Consider the following 14,544-nt stretch of genomic DNA (forward strand, 5'->3'; position numbering starts at 1 on the left):
GGAACATGTAATTGTTCCGAATATGATGGATATGGATATTTTGATCAAAAAGTCAATATATCAAAAACAAATGATGGATTTTGGATAATTTTGATTCAAAATAGTTATGGATATAAATATTTTGACAAAAAAATCAATGTATCAAAAATAAATGATAGGGTTAGGATAACGATTAAGTTAAATTAGCAAAAAAACGGCGAAAGTTTCATTTAAGAACTCTTAAAGGAAGCGCAAGTAAAATTAAAATTGAGTTAACGAAGATTGTGTCAGCAGTTATTAGGTGTGTTAATCCGGCAAATTTAAATAAAGTGGACTAAAGAAGCGTTTTTCGTGTTTTTTGGGAAAAAAACTGATGTTTGAAAAAATTAGCAGTAATTTTAGCAAAAATAATAATTAAAACAGTTCAACAACACTTCTATCTTAAATGGTAAAACCAACAACACTATCGATAACAATTTTAACATTTTTCAGTAAAAATGGCAGAAAAATTGCGTACAAATACGGAGAATGCTAACAAAAACAACGAAAATCAATCAAATGTTAAAAAAAACTGTAAACCTCGATAACTGCGTTAGAAAAAACAGATTCAAAAAATCTTTTTAATTATAAATTCGACGCTGAACGTTCTGTCTAATGATACCACTCACAACACTCTACGATGAATATATCGATCGGCCAAAAATGATTGAACAGAAATCCCATTTGGGTATATAGTTCCACCCCACAAAAGTGGCTCGGAACAATGACAATAATTTTGATTTGCCGTGCGAGATTGAAAGCATTCTGCATATTTGGCACTAATATAATGTCCTATCTATCTTTGTCTATCTCTATATCATTTCAATATTTCTCTATGTCATATCTACACCTCTATATCGCAACACATATATCAATGTATAGTCATATTGTGCATGACAGAAAAAGTTCGATAAAAATGGTGTTTGCGAAAAACTATTTGATCTAAGTGGCTATCTAAATTGAAAAACCTATTTAAGAAACGTTATATGTATTTCTTCAAATTATCTATTATAAACATTTTTATGACCGAAAACGTGCTATTTCGTCTAGTAAGATTCAATTTTCAATAAAGTCACTGCCATTTTGATTGCATAATCATTGGCATCTGGAGCTCAAGTTGAAGCTTAAATGGAAACTACATACCATGAAAACACAGGAATACAAGACTCATTGTATCATTTCTTGAAACCAAACGCGCTTTTTAAATCTAAAAGTGAAACCTTAGTCAAACTTAACTATAAATAGCTAATTTACCAAAATACTATACTTAACCAAAATTAAACAAAAAAAATTTTCGACAAAATATTGTATTTCACGCTTAACCCAATATTCTTTAATCTTTAAAAAAAGCACGTAACATCGGCGACAATTCGGCTCGCATTTGCAAACATCAGTTAAAAGAAGCAACAGTTATACGCACTTACTTAAGTAACTGCCTTTCATAAATGCAATCGTCGCAAAGACGGTTAATCAAAAAATATTTTAGAAAAATTAATTTATGAAACGTACGAATATCACGATAGGAACCGCCTAACATTATCTTCTTCAGTTGCAAGAAACAATTGAAAAGAAGGTCACAGCTTTTGTCGAAAATTCCCCTATTCACAACAAAAAACCTCATGGCTCAAACTCAGCGGGCAAAAATCTATTGATATTAGCCACAAAGCCAATGAGAAAAAAAATCTATGGTAAGAATGAATAATTATGATAACTACTGCAGAGACAAAAAACAATCATAAGCAAAAAATTTCTATATTGTAATCATTTGCGATTTTCTGATTGTCCTCAGACTTCGCTATTTGGTTTTCAAAAAAGTCTTTCGCATTATTATTCAACCATGATTCACAATGCACCCAGAGCATTTATTTCAAATGAACGAGCATATCAAGAGGGAAAAGGTGATTCTCAATTTACAGACAGGAATTTTTATTCTATAGTAGTGGACTACAAAATACCTCTATTGAAAATTAGCCGCGGAACCCATTGCAAAAAATCGAGCAAATAATAAGAGTATGCAAAAATAGCACTCCAGCAGCGAAAACGGTCAAGGCTAGCAAAACTTGCTACTATTGAGATAAATTTAGCAACAAATAAATGGCAGCCAATTTGGCACCAAATTTGACAAACTTTTCACCGAAGGGTGATACCAAACATCTGATGAACCAATTAAGACTGATTATAAGGACGAAAACTTAGAAAGACCAGATTTTAATTCAAAAAATGTGATGTCAACCCAATTGGGGCGAGAGGTACTCTATTATCAACCTTTTTGCAAAATATTAGATTAGGAATGAAACATATTTACGAGCATTAATCTCGTACTATAACAGCCTATAAATAAGGTTAAAAAAAGTTCGCACTCAAGCAAACAAAAACTAAATTCACATTGAGCAAGGAAGAGGGCTAACGTGCGGGGTAACAAACAGAATGCGGTGGAGTCGTGGGTGAAATATTAAGAGGCGGTTGTTAAGTGGTGGAGGCGTTTTAAATAAAGGGGGTTTGGGGTTTAGTGGAGGGTTGTTAAATGTCTGAGGGGCTGAGATCGGAACGTGGCATAAAGTGGTGGGGAGGTTAAGTGGGAGGGGTTTAAACTCGAAGGACCGCTTTCACAATGAATTAGTATCTCCTAAACAGTTTTAGTGAGTCGCATACGTAGAGACTAGTGAGCTATAAGGCTCTACGAGAACTTAATGCGCTCCGGCTTTTACCTGGAGGAGGAACCGTTTATCCCGTTTTGAGGACATGTCAAATGGTCAGACGAATAGTTGGTCGTACGAAAAACCGCATTAAAAAGCAGAACTAATATATTGCTATAAACTTCGTTTGAGAGCAATTAATATCTTATTTCGCTACTTTTGTTCTGCAGCTTCTTAAGCGTGCCATGAAAAATTAATTCTGGAACAGAGTTTTTGACAAAAGCACTTTTCAGGTCCTCAGTAAACATTGACAACTTGTTACTCAAATCAAGCAACCCAAAAAAGCGAGCAAGTCACCAATTTTGCTCAAAATCTTCTTTTATAGTCTTTCAGATGTGAAAGTACTCAAGTGGAAAATTGCAAAGAAGGCCCAGGGAACCAGGAGATACGGAAAGTTCGGGGGAAAATTCGGAGCTAGCACTTTGTTTTCTATCCACTCTATAGCTTGACCACAACAAATGTAGGTCACCGTTGAATTGTAAACCGCAAACTGATATTGAATTTCGATGGCGTAAGTTAATGCTTCAATTTTTTTTTCGTTTTCGAGGCACAAGAAACCCACGACTAAAAAAAACAAGGGAGTACTCAATTGCAAAGCAAAATTGGTCAAGCAATCATCAACTTTGTTTGCGAGCAATTGAATACATTCGACGCAACCTTTTCGTGGTCAATAATTTTAGTTTTATTATACAAATTTCAGCTGTTGAGTGGTCTATCGATCAAATATCATGCGAGGTATGAATATATATCATTCCTCGCATGATATTTGATCGATAGACCACTCATCAGCTGCAATTTGTATAATAAAACTACAGAACACAAATGAAGGTTCGCGCAGAACCACCTAGTATCAAAAAGTCTACTGTCAAAATTTAATCACACACTAAAATTTGAAAAGATAGCTCAGTAAACTTCCAATATTCATTAAAATTTCCACATTAATTTAACTTTTGTTCAGGTGATAGCTTCAGGGTTTACCTGATAGTCCCAAATTTTGACGAGTCTGTCATCTCCTCCACTGATCAAATATGGCTTGTCTCCCCCATTGTAGTAATCCACACAGTTCACTCCCTTGTCATGTCCCTCCAGTGTGAAATTGGGCTGGTTGGCTCCGAATTGCCACACCTATTCAACACACAGCTCATTTTTTTTAATCAACCACTGTTTATGATTACACCTGTGCGCTTTCCACTATAGCCGCGTCCACAAAATTATATCCAGCATTGTGGTATATTTACGGGAGGATACCTGCAGAGCCGCCAAACTGGCGCAGAGCGGAATGTCATAAAATGAGATTTAAAGCCGAATGTTTCCCGTGCTCTGATTGGTTGATATTAAACTCAGCCCTTTAAAGGCAGCACCTTAATCTTCATTAACGGGGGTGGGGGTGCGCCCACGGAGAGGCCGAGTGCAGCTCAACCCCACGGCACACCAAAATAATAAAGCGACGACACCTAATTAATTCGCCTTATCTTATGGTGTATTTTAATTTAAACCTATCAGATTATGTAGCCAATCAAATTTAAGCATTCGGCTCTGATTCTTATTTTTCCTCATTCGGCTCTGCGCCCGTTCGGCTAATTCCTAGTACCATATTAACGGTAATTGCAGGGAGACGCTTGAAGCGCAAGGGAGAGAGACTAGGTCATAATAAAGACCAGTCACATCTGGAGGGGGCTACACGCTTTGGGGGGTGGGGGGAGGGGCTTGGCTTTAATCTGAAGAACCATCAAATCTCTCTGCTCTGTTATGACTCATAATAACAAAACAATTTTACAGGTGCACTAAATAGAAAAAATGCGTGAATAACCAAGAAAGAAAAGAGGTCAACAAAAATTTTGATGAACATAAAACAGCCGGATGAATTCCGGAAACAAATTGAAGCGTTGCCAAAATCCTGAGTAGCGATTTCATTATTCACAACAGTTGAACAGAAAAAAAGAACAAAAGAACCGATCAACAACTGCAATTAAAAACACATATGGTAATTTTGTTGAAGCCAGGAACAAGAATTTTGTGACAGATAGAGGTCCTCTGTCATGCCATGACTCAATCGAATTTTCAGTAAAAATATTATTGAAGTGTAACAGAACACTTTCAAAATTGAAGCAAGCAGACTTTTTGTACCAAAATTTCAAAGAAATTCAGACATCATTAATAAGTGACAAAAAGGAACAAACTTTAAACCATCAAAATACTTTGTGAATTAAAAGAGAAAATTCATTGAAAGTTTGCAAAGGGAAATCTACTATTGTAACTATAGCAGGTAACGTTGATGATTATTTACCTTTTAGTTAATACATATTTTTACCATTATTAATTGTTATTTATTATTAGTAACTTAGATACCAGTTATAATTGGTTACGTTGACATAAAGCCAGATTGAAATAAAAGTTTTAAGACATATGAAAACTGAAAAACGCTGACCGAGTCATATAATGTTCTACAAAAATCCAGAAATCGACGTCATTACGACAACTGGAAAGACACTCGAGCAGAGAACAAGTCAGATAACGATCTTAAAATTAGATACCTCAAGCAAAGAAATAACTAGATTCAAGAAGTTGTTTTCTAATCTTGGCACTAAACTGGTCACTCTTCCTCGTTAGGGAAACCTTGGTGGAGAGAAAATTTGTTCAATTAGTCTTGCAAGTTTACTAGTGTCATTCACTACTCTTCCTATTAATATAAAGCGCTGAAGCAGTTGATTCAAAAAGTTGAAAAATCAAAAATTTTCGCAAATTTCAAAAAGTAACTAAGAATAAAACTAAGAATCATTTTGTCTAAAGTATCAAGCACTTGGCGCTCAGCCTCAGCAAATTAGACTGAAAGAAACAAAAAGGGATACTGCATTAGTACTCATAATTTTGATTTCCAGATTGCCAGAAAAAAGCCGCAATAGCTTCGTAGATCTGAAGTCTGAAAAAGATAAAGAACAGACCAAAGAAAAGACTTCTTCTTTTCATTAAATGTTATATTTTGAGATGTTATATTTTGAATAAGAATCTGTAGAACTTATTGGTTCTTCTATTAGCTGCTCTTAAAAACCTTTATTTAGAGTGACGCACACTCACTTGACCTTATTTCCTTAAATTAAGTGAAGAAAAGCCACTTCGAGAGCAAGGAAGTCATTTTCGAGAGTGAGGTAAGTCACCTGGGACCAGTGACAAAAAAAAACGTTGCGTGAACGAATTAACTAACTATGACACCATATGGTCGTAACAAAAACGTTGACGGGGAAAAACATGGCAGCACACGTCAAGATTTTTGATTGAACTAACAAAGGACTAGACCTAAAATGGACAATAAATGGATTGAGGAAAAAAGCAGAACAAAAAGCAGAAATTAGCAAAAATCAGTCAAATTGCTGCATGTGAACAAAAAACTCACAATCCAGAAACCAAATTTTTGTTGAAACACCATTTTCTCACACAACTTTGAACTTGGAGTGAATTCACGCCGCAAAGCCACTCGCTTTTTAGAGACCCTTTATGTTTCGGCGTGAGAAAAATTATTACTTCAATTTGACGTATAAAATCATGAAAAGTGTGAACAGACCTTTAAAAAGCCGAACAAATTAAAAGTCTTTTAATTTCAAAAAACTATGAGAAGGTAACTAATAGCCCCAGCTACTGCTTGCCGGCTCTTAATTAATAAAAACAGAAACATAACCGACTAGCGTCAGACGAATTGCTCTCAAACGACCGGCGTGCGGTTGGCTTTGTCAGTAGCTACCCAAGGTTTAGTACGGTTAGCTTTAGCTTAATTGAAGTGGCGTGAGGTGCGCGCAGTGGAGGGTGCACCGGGTGGGGGGCTGATGGGGGGGGGGCAACAGTGGGAGGTGGGAACAGTGGGGGCGGCAACGGTGGGAGGGTTTTCTTTGGCAGAACGGGGCCCTTACGGCCTGAACGCTGTGGAGGGAAGGGGATTGGAGAGGGGGAATGAAGTGAGAGGGGGCTGATGTGGGGTGGGGTGTTGTGGGGGTGGATCAACCTCTAAGAACCACCTTCATATCATAAGTATAAGTCTCCAAAACAGTGAGACTAGTGAGCTGAGCGGCTCTAAGAGCACTTAATGCCCGCTCGGCGCTACCTGTTATCACGTTTTTGGGGACAAAAAGTCAAATGGGTCAGACGAAAAATTGGTCAAGCGAAAAATCGCATAAAAAGACCGACACGACTAATAGAATTGCTACAAACTTCGTTTGAGAGCAATTAAAAAATAATAATTAGAAAGCATGGCTCCTCAAAAGAGCGGTTGCAACCAACGTTATTGATATTGCAGCCGCCATCCAAAATGAAGTTGACGAAAACAGTTTACTATACTTCAACATTAAGTAGACTCCAAACAACAGAGTTACAGCAATAGGATTGATATGAGCAGGTCAACAAACACAAAGCTTAACTAGAAGTTACGAAGAAACAAAATCATAATAGGAAGTGAGAGGGGGCTGATGTGGGGGTGGGTCAACCTCTAAGAACCGCCCTTCATATCATAAGTATAGGTGACAGGACAGTGCGACGATACCTTGACTGTTTTGTCGAGAGAGGCAGAAGCGAACTGGTTGTTGTCCTTGGGATTGATCACAATCTGCATGACATAGTGACCGTGACCCTCGAATGTCTGGATATTCTGCCACTTCTTGTCCCAGTCCCACAACTTGATCGACATGTCATCTGCAACATAACAATAATTGGATTTGTATTACTATATACGACGGGGGCTTGCTTGAGACTTATAATTTTGACCAGTCCATTGCAAATAATGCAATGCAACAATGTTCTATTTCTCTTGATTTGCTGCGAGCTCTATAGATTTTCGAAGACATCTTTTTCCGTTAGCTTCCGATTATGCTTATAATTGCTTCGATGTCTGAAATCTTCGCTGATCAAAAGTGACATTGTTTGTGAAAATTTGTTGAACTCTTGTGAACAAATAATTGCGCAGTTTCAAATACTCAGCAGTCGAAGTAATTGCTTAAAATGCATTCCTCTTAGATGAGTTATTAATTTGTTCAAATAGAACAGCATACCCCACTTTTTGATGAACCAATTACAAATTAAACCTATAATCTACTAACTCAGAATGATTAACCTTTCCAACACTTTTCTTTCAAAAATTATACCATTTTCATTTGTATTCATTTCTCTATCAGTCACTTCTAGCCTGTCGAAGCCGCCACGAAAGTCACATTTTTTAACTATTGGAATGAACAACTACTTCTCTAATTCACTATATTAATCGTCGTCGTCATGATGAGACAAATTATCACAAAATCGTAATTTGAAAAAAAGCAGCTCAATTCTAAGTCAAGGGTTTGAAAAATGTTTTATTTGATCAGCGGGTGTGCTGGGTTAATCTACTGACCACTGGAAGAGAGAAGGTATGGCTGGGTGGGGTGAGCTGCAAGGCATCTGAGATAATCGGAGTGGGCCTCGAACTTGTGCACACGCTCCATAGTGTTGTAGTTGTGTACACGAATATGCATATCGTCCTGCAAACATAATAAGTGATTAGTTTGTGTTTGTTTCTGGAGGAACTCTGGTCAATTATCAAAATTGGCACAACTCCGTTCTATTTGACCACTCTTCTAAACATTTCTGTTTTCTGTTATTCAAAAAAGTCCATAAAAGACAGCCGGCAGATGGTCGAAAATGATCTCAATTAGGCGAGCACAATATTGCTTATTTCAGTTTTTCACATCAAATATAACTCGTAGAAAATTTTTCAGGCAAAAGTTGCAAATGTAAACATATTAGAGCAATATTAGAAACATGACAGACTAGCATTGTTAAATTGCTCGTAAACGACCGGCCAACAGTTGGCTTCATTAGTCACTAGCTTTAACTTACCAAGGCTAGCTTAAGCTTAAGGTAGGCCGAAGAGTAGAAAATTGAATGCGATAGCTTTGACGTTTATAGCAAGGATTTTGCTTCCTTTCCACTAATCTAAACACGGAACCGAAAAAATGGTTAACTGAGCTTTTTGGTACGAGCCAATGTGTAAAAAATAAACATAGCCCGCAAATTGCCGGAAAATAGCCGCGATAGACGCTTGTGGCCTTCCATGAATTGAAACAACTGAAGAAATAAGATAGACAAATCGACCAGGAGTCCTTTAATAGACCACTAGACTTTTTAGGTTAGATTCGGACTGTCAATTTTATGACACATACGGTCTATAAGGAGAGCTTTTTCAAAATTGATATTCGAAATCAAAAACTCGAGACTAATATTCAAGAATTAGGGCATATAAGTTTGCAACTCCTTAGATGCGCACTATTGATTTTTAATTAAAATGTTCATAAAATTTAAAGTTGTTCATAAGTGAGTTCAGAAGTCATTTTTTCGAATGAGATAAGTCACGCAATTGACCTAAAAGCAGAAATGACGTCACGCACAAAAATTTTAATTGCAAAGGAATAGAAGTCACTGAAGTCAATTCCAAGAAGTCAATTCCAAGAAGACAGGTCGTAAGAATCATCGATGGAGACGACGAATTAAAAAAAACCACGATGTCCCCAATAATAGCCGCCATCGCTTCGCGGCTATTAATCAAACATAACCGACTAACGTCGGGCGAATTGCTCTCAAACGACCGGCGAGTGGTTGGCTTTGTCAGCAGCTAGCCACGATTTAGTGAGGCTAGCTTTAGCTTAATTGAAGGGGCGTGAGGTGCGCTAATTGGGGAGTGGTGGGCGAATTTGTGAACGGGGAGGGGGTGGGTGTCAACCTCTAAGAGCCGCCCTTCACAAAATAAGTATAAGTCTCCAAAACAGCTTCTGTGAATCGCATGCTTGGAGACTAGGGAACTAAAAAGCTCAAAGTGATTTTAATGCCCGCTGAGCGCTACCTGTTTATACCGTTTTTGAGGACAAAAAGTCAAATGAGTCAGATGCGAAATGGGTCAAGCGAAAAATAGCGTTAAAAAGACCGACAGGACTAATAGAATTGCTTCAAATTTCGTTTGAAATTAAAAAGCCATAAATTATAGCAAATAAAAGGTCACAAAGCCAGATCACATAGCAAAAAATTGAAATTTGATCTTTCAATTGTCTCAAAAGCAAAACTCTGAGAAAAAGAAGCAATGCGAAAAGTGAAGATATCAGAAAATATTAAACAATTAACTTTTTGAATTTTTTTTTAATAACCTGATTGAATAAAACTGGCCGAAAACTAGCGCAAACTACACGCGCACACATATCAGTCACTAAAATCGATCAAAGAAAGAATTGCATTCAAATTGAATTTATTTAAAGTGAATCAATCTTTTTCTACCTGGTTGCTATATTTTGAGAGCTATCGCATATAAAGCTCACACGGTTATCGGAAAAATAATGAGATCAGTTTCGAGTAACTTTTGCATTGAGGATTTTTGGCATTGATTGAGCCTTCAAAAATCTTGTAACATTCTTCTGAGAAGACAGTGAAATTAGACGAACCGCTCCGGCTACAATCCAGTTTTTCCTGACGACGAAGATTGCACACCTGACAGGCACATCTCCCACCTCGAATGACTTGACCATCTGTTGAGTGTCGTAGTTCCACAGGTGGAGACTGCCGTTGAACAGAGACACCATCACCCATGGCTCAGTCGGGTGAATGTCGCAACACTTCACACGGTCACTGCGTGTTGAGTGCACTTTCTATAATTGCAAAATTTTCAGTAACAATTTTTTCAACTAACATGAGTGATGCAAGTCATTTGATACCGCATAGTATTGGAGCGTAGACACTGATATTTTCCGTTTGTTGTCCCTTTCCAGCATACAGGTTCATATTAGTAACAACCACCAGGATTTCGTAGCGCAATAATTTGCTATGAAATGCCCTAATTTGAACCTATAATGTGCGCATAAAATACTGACTGCTCAATAAAGGAAAAGGTCATGAAATCAAGTAACTTCAAAAAACAGTCCTTTTCCCATTTGCTTTGCTTCTTAATGCATTCTTCTTAAGACCGCTTTTTATCAAACAAAAATGGAAATCACTTACCTTAATGTCTAACTTCAAAGGCTGAAACAGAAATTGCCGTTATAAAAATGAGACTCAACTTATCAGATTTACCGAGAATCATGAAATAAACTTACCATGTTTATTGTTGTTGAAATGCTCTCAAGAAACAAACAACTTTCTGAAAAAAATTCAAACTGAAATCAAGAAATATTATTTCAAAACTCGTCAGCACACGAAAAAACGAAATGTACCAATTTGAATATAGAAAAAATTTATAAATTGAGTGATTACAAATCAACCGAGGAAGAACAACAAAGGAAGATTCTTAAAATTTCGAATAATTTGAGAGGAAAGGACAAAACTATGGCACATATTTCATAATAAACCCACGACTATTCTCAAGAACAGTTTTTCTCTATAACAAATATAGTAACGTAGATACATTATACAAGATAGCGTCCATCAGACTTAAGTATTTAGACATATTAACACAAAAACTAGCGTTTTACATTAACCAAGCACTTTTCAAAAGACTGCTAATTTTTTCGTTTGTTTTCCTTTATTTTCCATATCGAGCCTGTTTAAGAAAATCGTCCATGCCCAGACCTGTCGGTTCATCTTTGTTTGCGTTTTGCTCGCTGGCTTCTTCTCGGCGGATTGGGCTTCGGCTACGCGACCGGCTGTCACTTCTGCTCATACTCATGGCGGAATTGGAGGTGGATCGCGATCTTGAGCGGAATCTGCGCCTTTTGTTTGGTCTACTATTCGCGTTTCCACTTCTAGAACTTTCCCCGTCTCCCTTTGAAACGTTGCTGTGCACTGAGCTTTCTCTTCGCATTCGATTCAGGGCGTTTTCGAAATCAAAATCAGAGGCATTGTTCTCCTTGGTAGAGCTCTCTGTTGGTTCAACTGAAGGTTTTGAGAAACTTGACCGTGGTTCTTCATACTCTCGCCTTTCGTTCTGCTGGTAGAATGGGCGATTAGGCGAAATACTGCGCGGCTTCGGTGAGCGCGGTCTAGAATCACGCAACCTGTCGCGTGGCTGTGGATACCTTTTCGACGATTCATCATAACGATTCCTGCTATCTGGATAATTTCTAGGTGGATAGTTTCTCGGTGGCTGATCGTACCTTCGGTTTGAAAACCTATCATGAGTTCGTTCGTCCGACATTCGTGGCCGTTTCTCTCGGTTTTCATTTAGCTCCTTTGTTTCTTTATTTTTCTGAATCATCCGTTCTTTTGTAGCCTTCCATTCGCCTTTCACTATCGGCATTTTAGGAGGTTCTTTTAACAGTCTCTGCATCACATCCTTCTGCTTGAACGTGAAGAAAGTCATAATGCACGTTTTGTGGTGCAACTTGACCAAATTAGGACATGGAAACACTAGCATGCAGGAATTGTTAGGACACGCGTAATGTTCGGAGCACACAACATGGTTGTAAACTTTGTGCATCATAGCCAGCAAAACTGGGAACTTCAAATCGCAATTCACACATGAGTGTTTCATTTTCTTGAACATCTGGGCGCTGTTCTTGAAGTGAATAGAAGCGCCGTGACATTCGCGATCTTCTTTGGTAACAAAAGTTTCGTCCGCACAGCATTTAGGGTGAGTTATTGCTACTTGACCGTCAAATTCTTTATATTGCGTGAAAGTACATGCGATGCACGTTTGTTGGCACAGGAAATCTTCGCGTTTATGCATGTTGGCATAATAAGGAGAATTGAGAGCATCGAATTTGTGGAACAGTTTTTTCAAACAACCTCCTCTTGACAAATGCTCTTCAAAATCACGCTTGGACGTGAAAACATTCCTGGCAAGACAACCAGCGCCTGGACATACAATATGTTCCTTACAGAATCCATGTCTTTCCATACGATGATCAATCCAGTGTTCTAACGAATCCGAGGAATAATTACATTTTTCACACTCGGCTTTCTCCTTTAGTTTCGGGATCGGATGACTATGTACTTTGCAGAAATGATAAGTAGCTTCAAATTGGCTCATAAAAGCCATATCGCATTCTGAACAGATAAAATGATGCACAACTAACAAACTTTGCAGGTCTCGATAGAAACCGCATTTACTGCAGGTGTAATATTTGAACTTATTTGAAGACTGCACGATTGACTTGGCTGTTACAGTCAATAAGACAAAATGTCCGTAAACAATTCCGTTTGCTTCATCAGAAATGAAAGGTCCTGCTTCAACGTAAGCATCTGCCAGCAATCCAGTCTCGTTCTCAGGAGCCAAGGGGTCTGGACCTTCAGGTTCTGGTCGCTTCAGTTCATTTTCAGCAATTGTCGTCACTTTTGGAGCCAAGGTTCTAGGCGGTATATTAAGCTCAGGCAATTTTGAAGATTGACTGGTTAAAACAGTCGCATGTTCTGTTTTTTCAGTTACAGATTCTCGGAGTGGCTTCGGAAGAAACGGTTCCTTAAAGACAGGGATATGAGGCGTATTGCTAGATGAGGCTTTTCTAAACGATTCGATCATTGCACTGATATCTCTGGGAATTCCAATGTTGGTTGCATCCGGAACATCAAGACCACTGCGCCCTTTAGCACTTTCCTTGAACGGAAAGTTCTCGCTAAACGGTTTTGAAACCGTGTCAGAAATACTTGGACTTGTTACGGGCGGCGAATCATTTTGGTCGTTTCCGGAATCGCTATTTGCAATCCTTGGCATGTCATTGTTAGTTTCATTTCCGGCTCCAATTTTTGCAAAAGGCGGAGAATGCTTCTTGGACGACGTGTCTTTTCCATGCTGATGAACTCTAGACAATTTTACTTTTTCTGGTGTTTCCGGTCTCTTTATGCTCTCATCAACGAAGTGCAAAAAATCTGTATCATCTTTAGTGAAAAGGACATTTTCTTCTTCGTCTAACACAGGCGTAGTGCAGTTTGCTCTGTCAACTTCATCATTCGTCTCCGTGTGCGATTGCACATACGCGAGTGGTCGTTCAGTGGGTTTGAAAGATTGAGTGGAGGAATTTCCGAAAACAGCAGCGAGCTGCCTTTGATCAATGTCTTTTGTGAAGGCTGCTTCCTGGTTTACCAAGTCTCCGATTCTTTTCGGGTTGTAACCGGGAGTCGTTTCACGTAGACCTCTATTTTGCAGTTTGGAGTCTTCATCACCACTCAAACTGGAAAGAGATTTATTCGGCGATTCAATTGAAGCGGCAAAAGTACCACGCGGTTTAGCAAATGGCGGAGGAGCTGTAGCTCTCTTGATGGGCGTAATAGGTTCTGGTGGCCATACATGCACGTGCTCCTCATTGGAAGCAGAATTCCCTGCCTCGCCCCAGGGAATCACTTTCGTTACCCCATGTCCAGACATCGGTTCCTGTTCATTTTCCCGTAGAACTTCCTCGGGAGAGGTTGATCGTGACCTAATTTCCAGCATTGTCCATGCTAGAGTTTTGAACTCCGTGACGTACATCTTCCCTGGAGCTCTTGGTGTCCCAGTTAATTCTTTCTGAGGGTTCGAAAACTTGCTGAGTAATGACTGATTCCTCACAATTCGGGGGTCTGAAGCGTGAAGAATTGCAGAAGGTTCTTCGACATCATTGCCAAGCGGCATAATTTCATTCACATCGTTCGGAGATGTTTGATAGCGACTGCGACTGTTAGACGATGACGCAACTGGTGGCATCAAGGGTCTTGAATGCCGTTCTACATATTGTGGTGCAGATGGCAACGTTTTTGAGCTACTTTCGGCAAATGTTGGCACCTGAGTGAAAGGTCTTGATTGATTTTGATTCTCTGGCAACCTTGGCAGGGTCTTGAATGGCAATTCCAAGAAATAATTCACCATGTCGGCATTTACCGGCCTCGAAGTTTGAGTCAGAGCGGAAGTTCCTATTGTCGTGACAAA

The 14,544-nt window shown here is 38.6% G+C and overlaps 1 protein-coding gene across 1 annotated transcript in view; it reads right to left on the bottom strand.

The window, feature by feature from the left end:
• LOC142339626 (coatomer subunit beta'-like) overlaps positions 1–14,544 on the bottom strand; it is a 263,545-nt gene that overhangs the window by 45,749 nt on the left and 203,252 nt on the right. The window contains exons 2-7 of the mRNA XM_075389806.1: positions 10,805–10,849; positions 10,710–10,730; positions 10,157–10,360; positions 8,083–8,209; positions 7,243–7,391; positions 3,693–3,839 (exon numbers count right to left, since the gene is read on the bottom strand). Coding sequence (XP_075245921.1) covers positions 3,693–3,839; positions 7,243–7,391; positions 8,083–8,209; positions 10,157–10,360; positions 10,710–10,730; positions 10,805–10,807 — 651 coding nt within the window. The 5' untranslated portion in view covers positions 10,808–10,849. The remainder of the gene's footprint in view (positions 1–3,692; positions 3,840–7,242; positions 7,392–8,082; positions 8,210–10,156; positions 10,361–10,709; positions 10,731–10,804; positions 10,850–14,544) is intronic.

The sequence above is a fragment of the Convolutriloba macropyga genome, chromosome 5 (assembly GCF_964194025.1).
Source record: "Convolutriloba macropyga chromosome 5, txConMacr16.3, whole genome shotgun sequence".
NCBI lineage: Eukaryota > Metazoa > Xenacoelomorpha > Acoela > Convolutidae > Convolutriloba > Convolutriloba macropyga.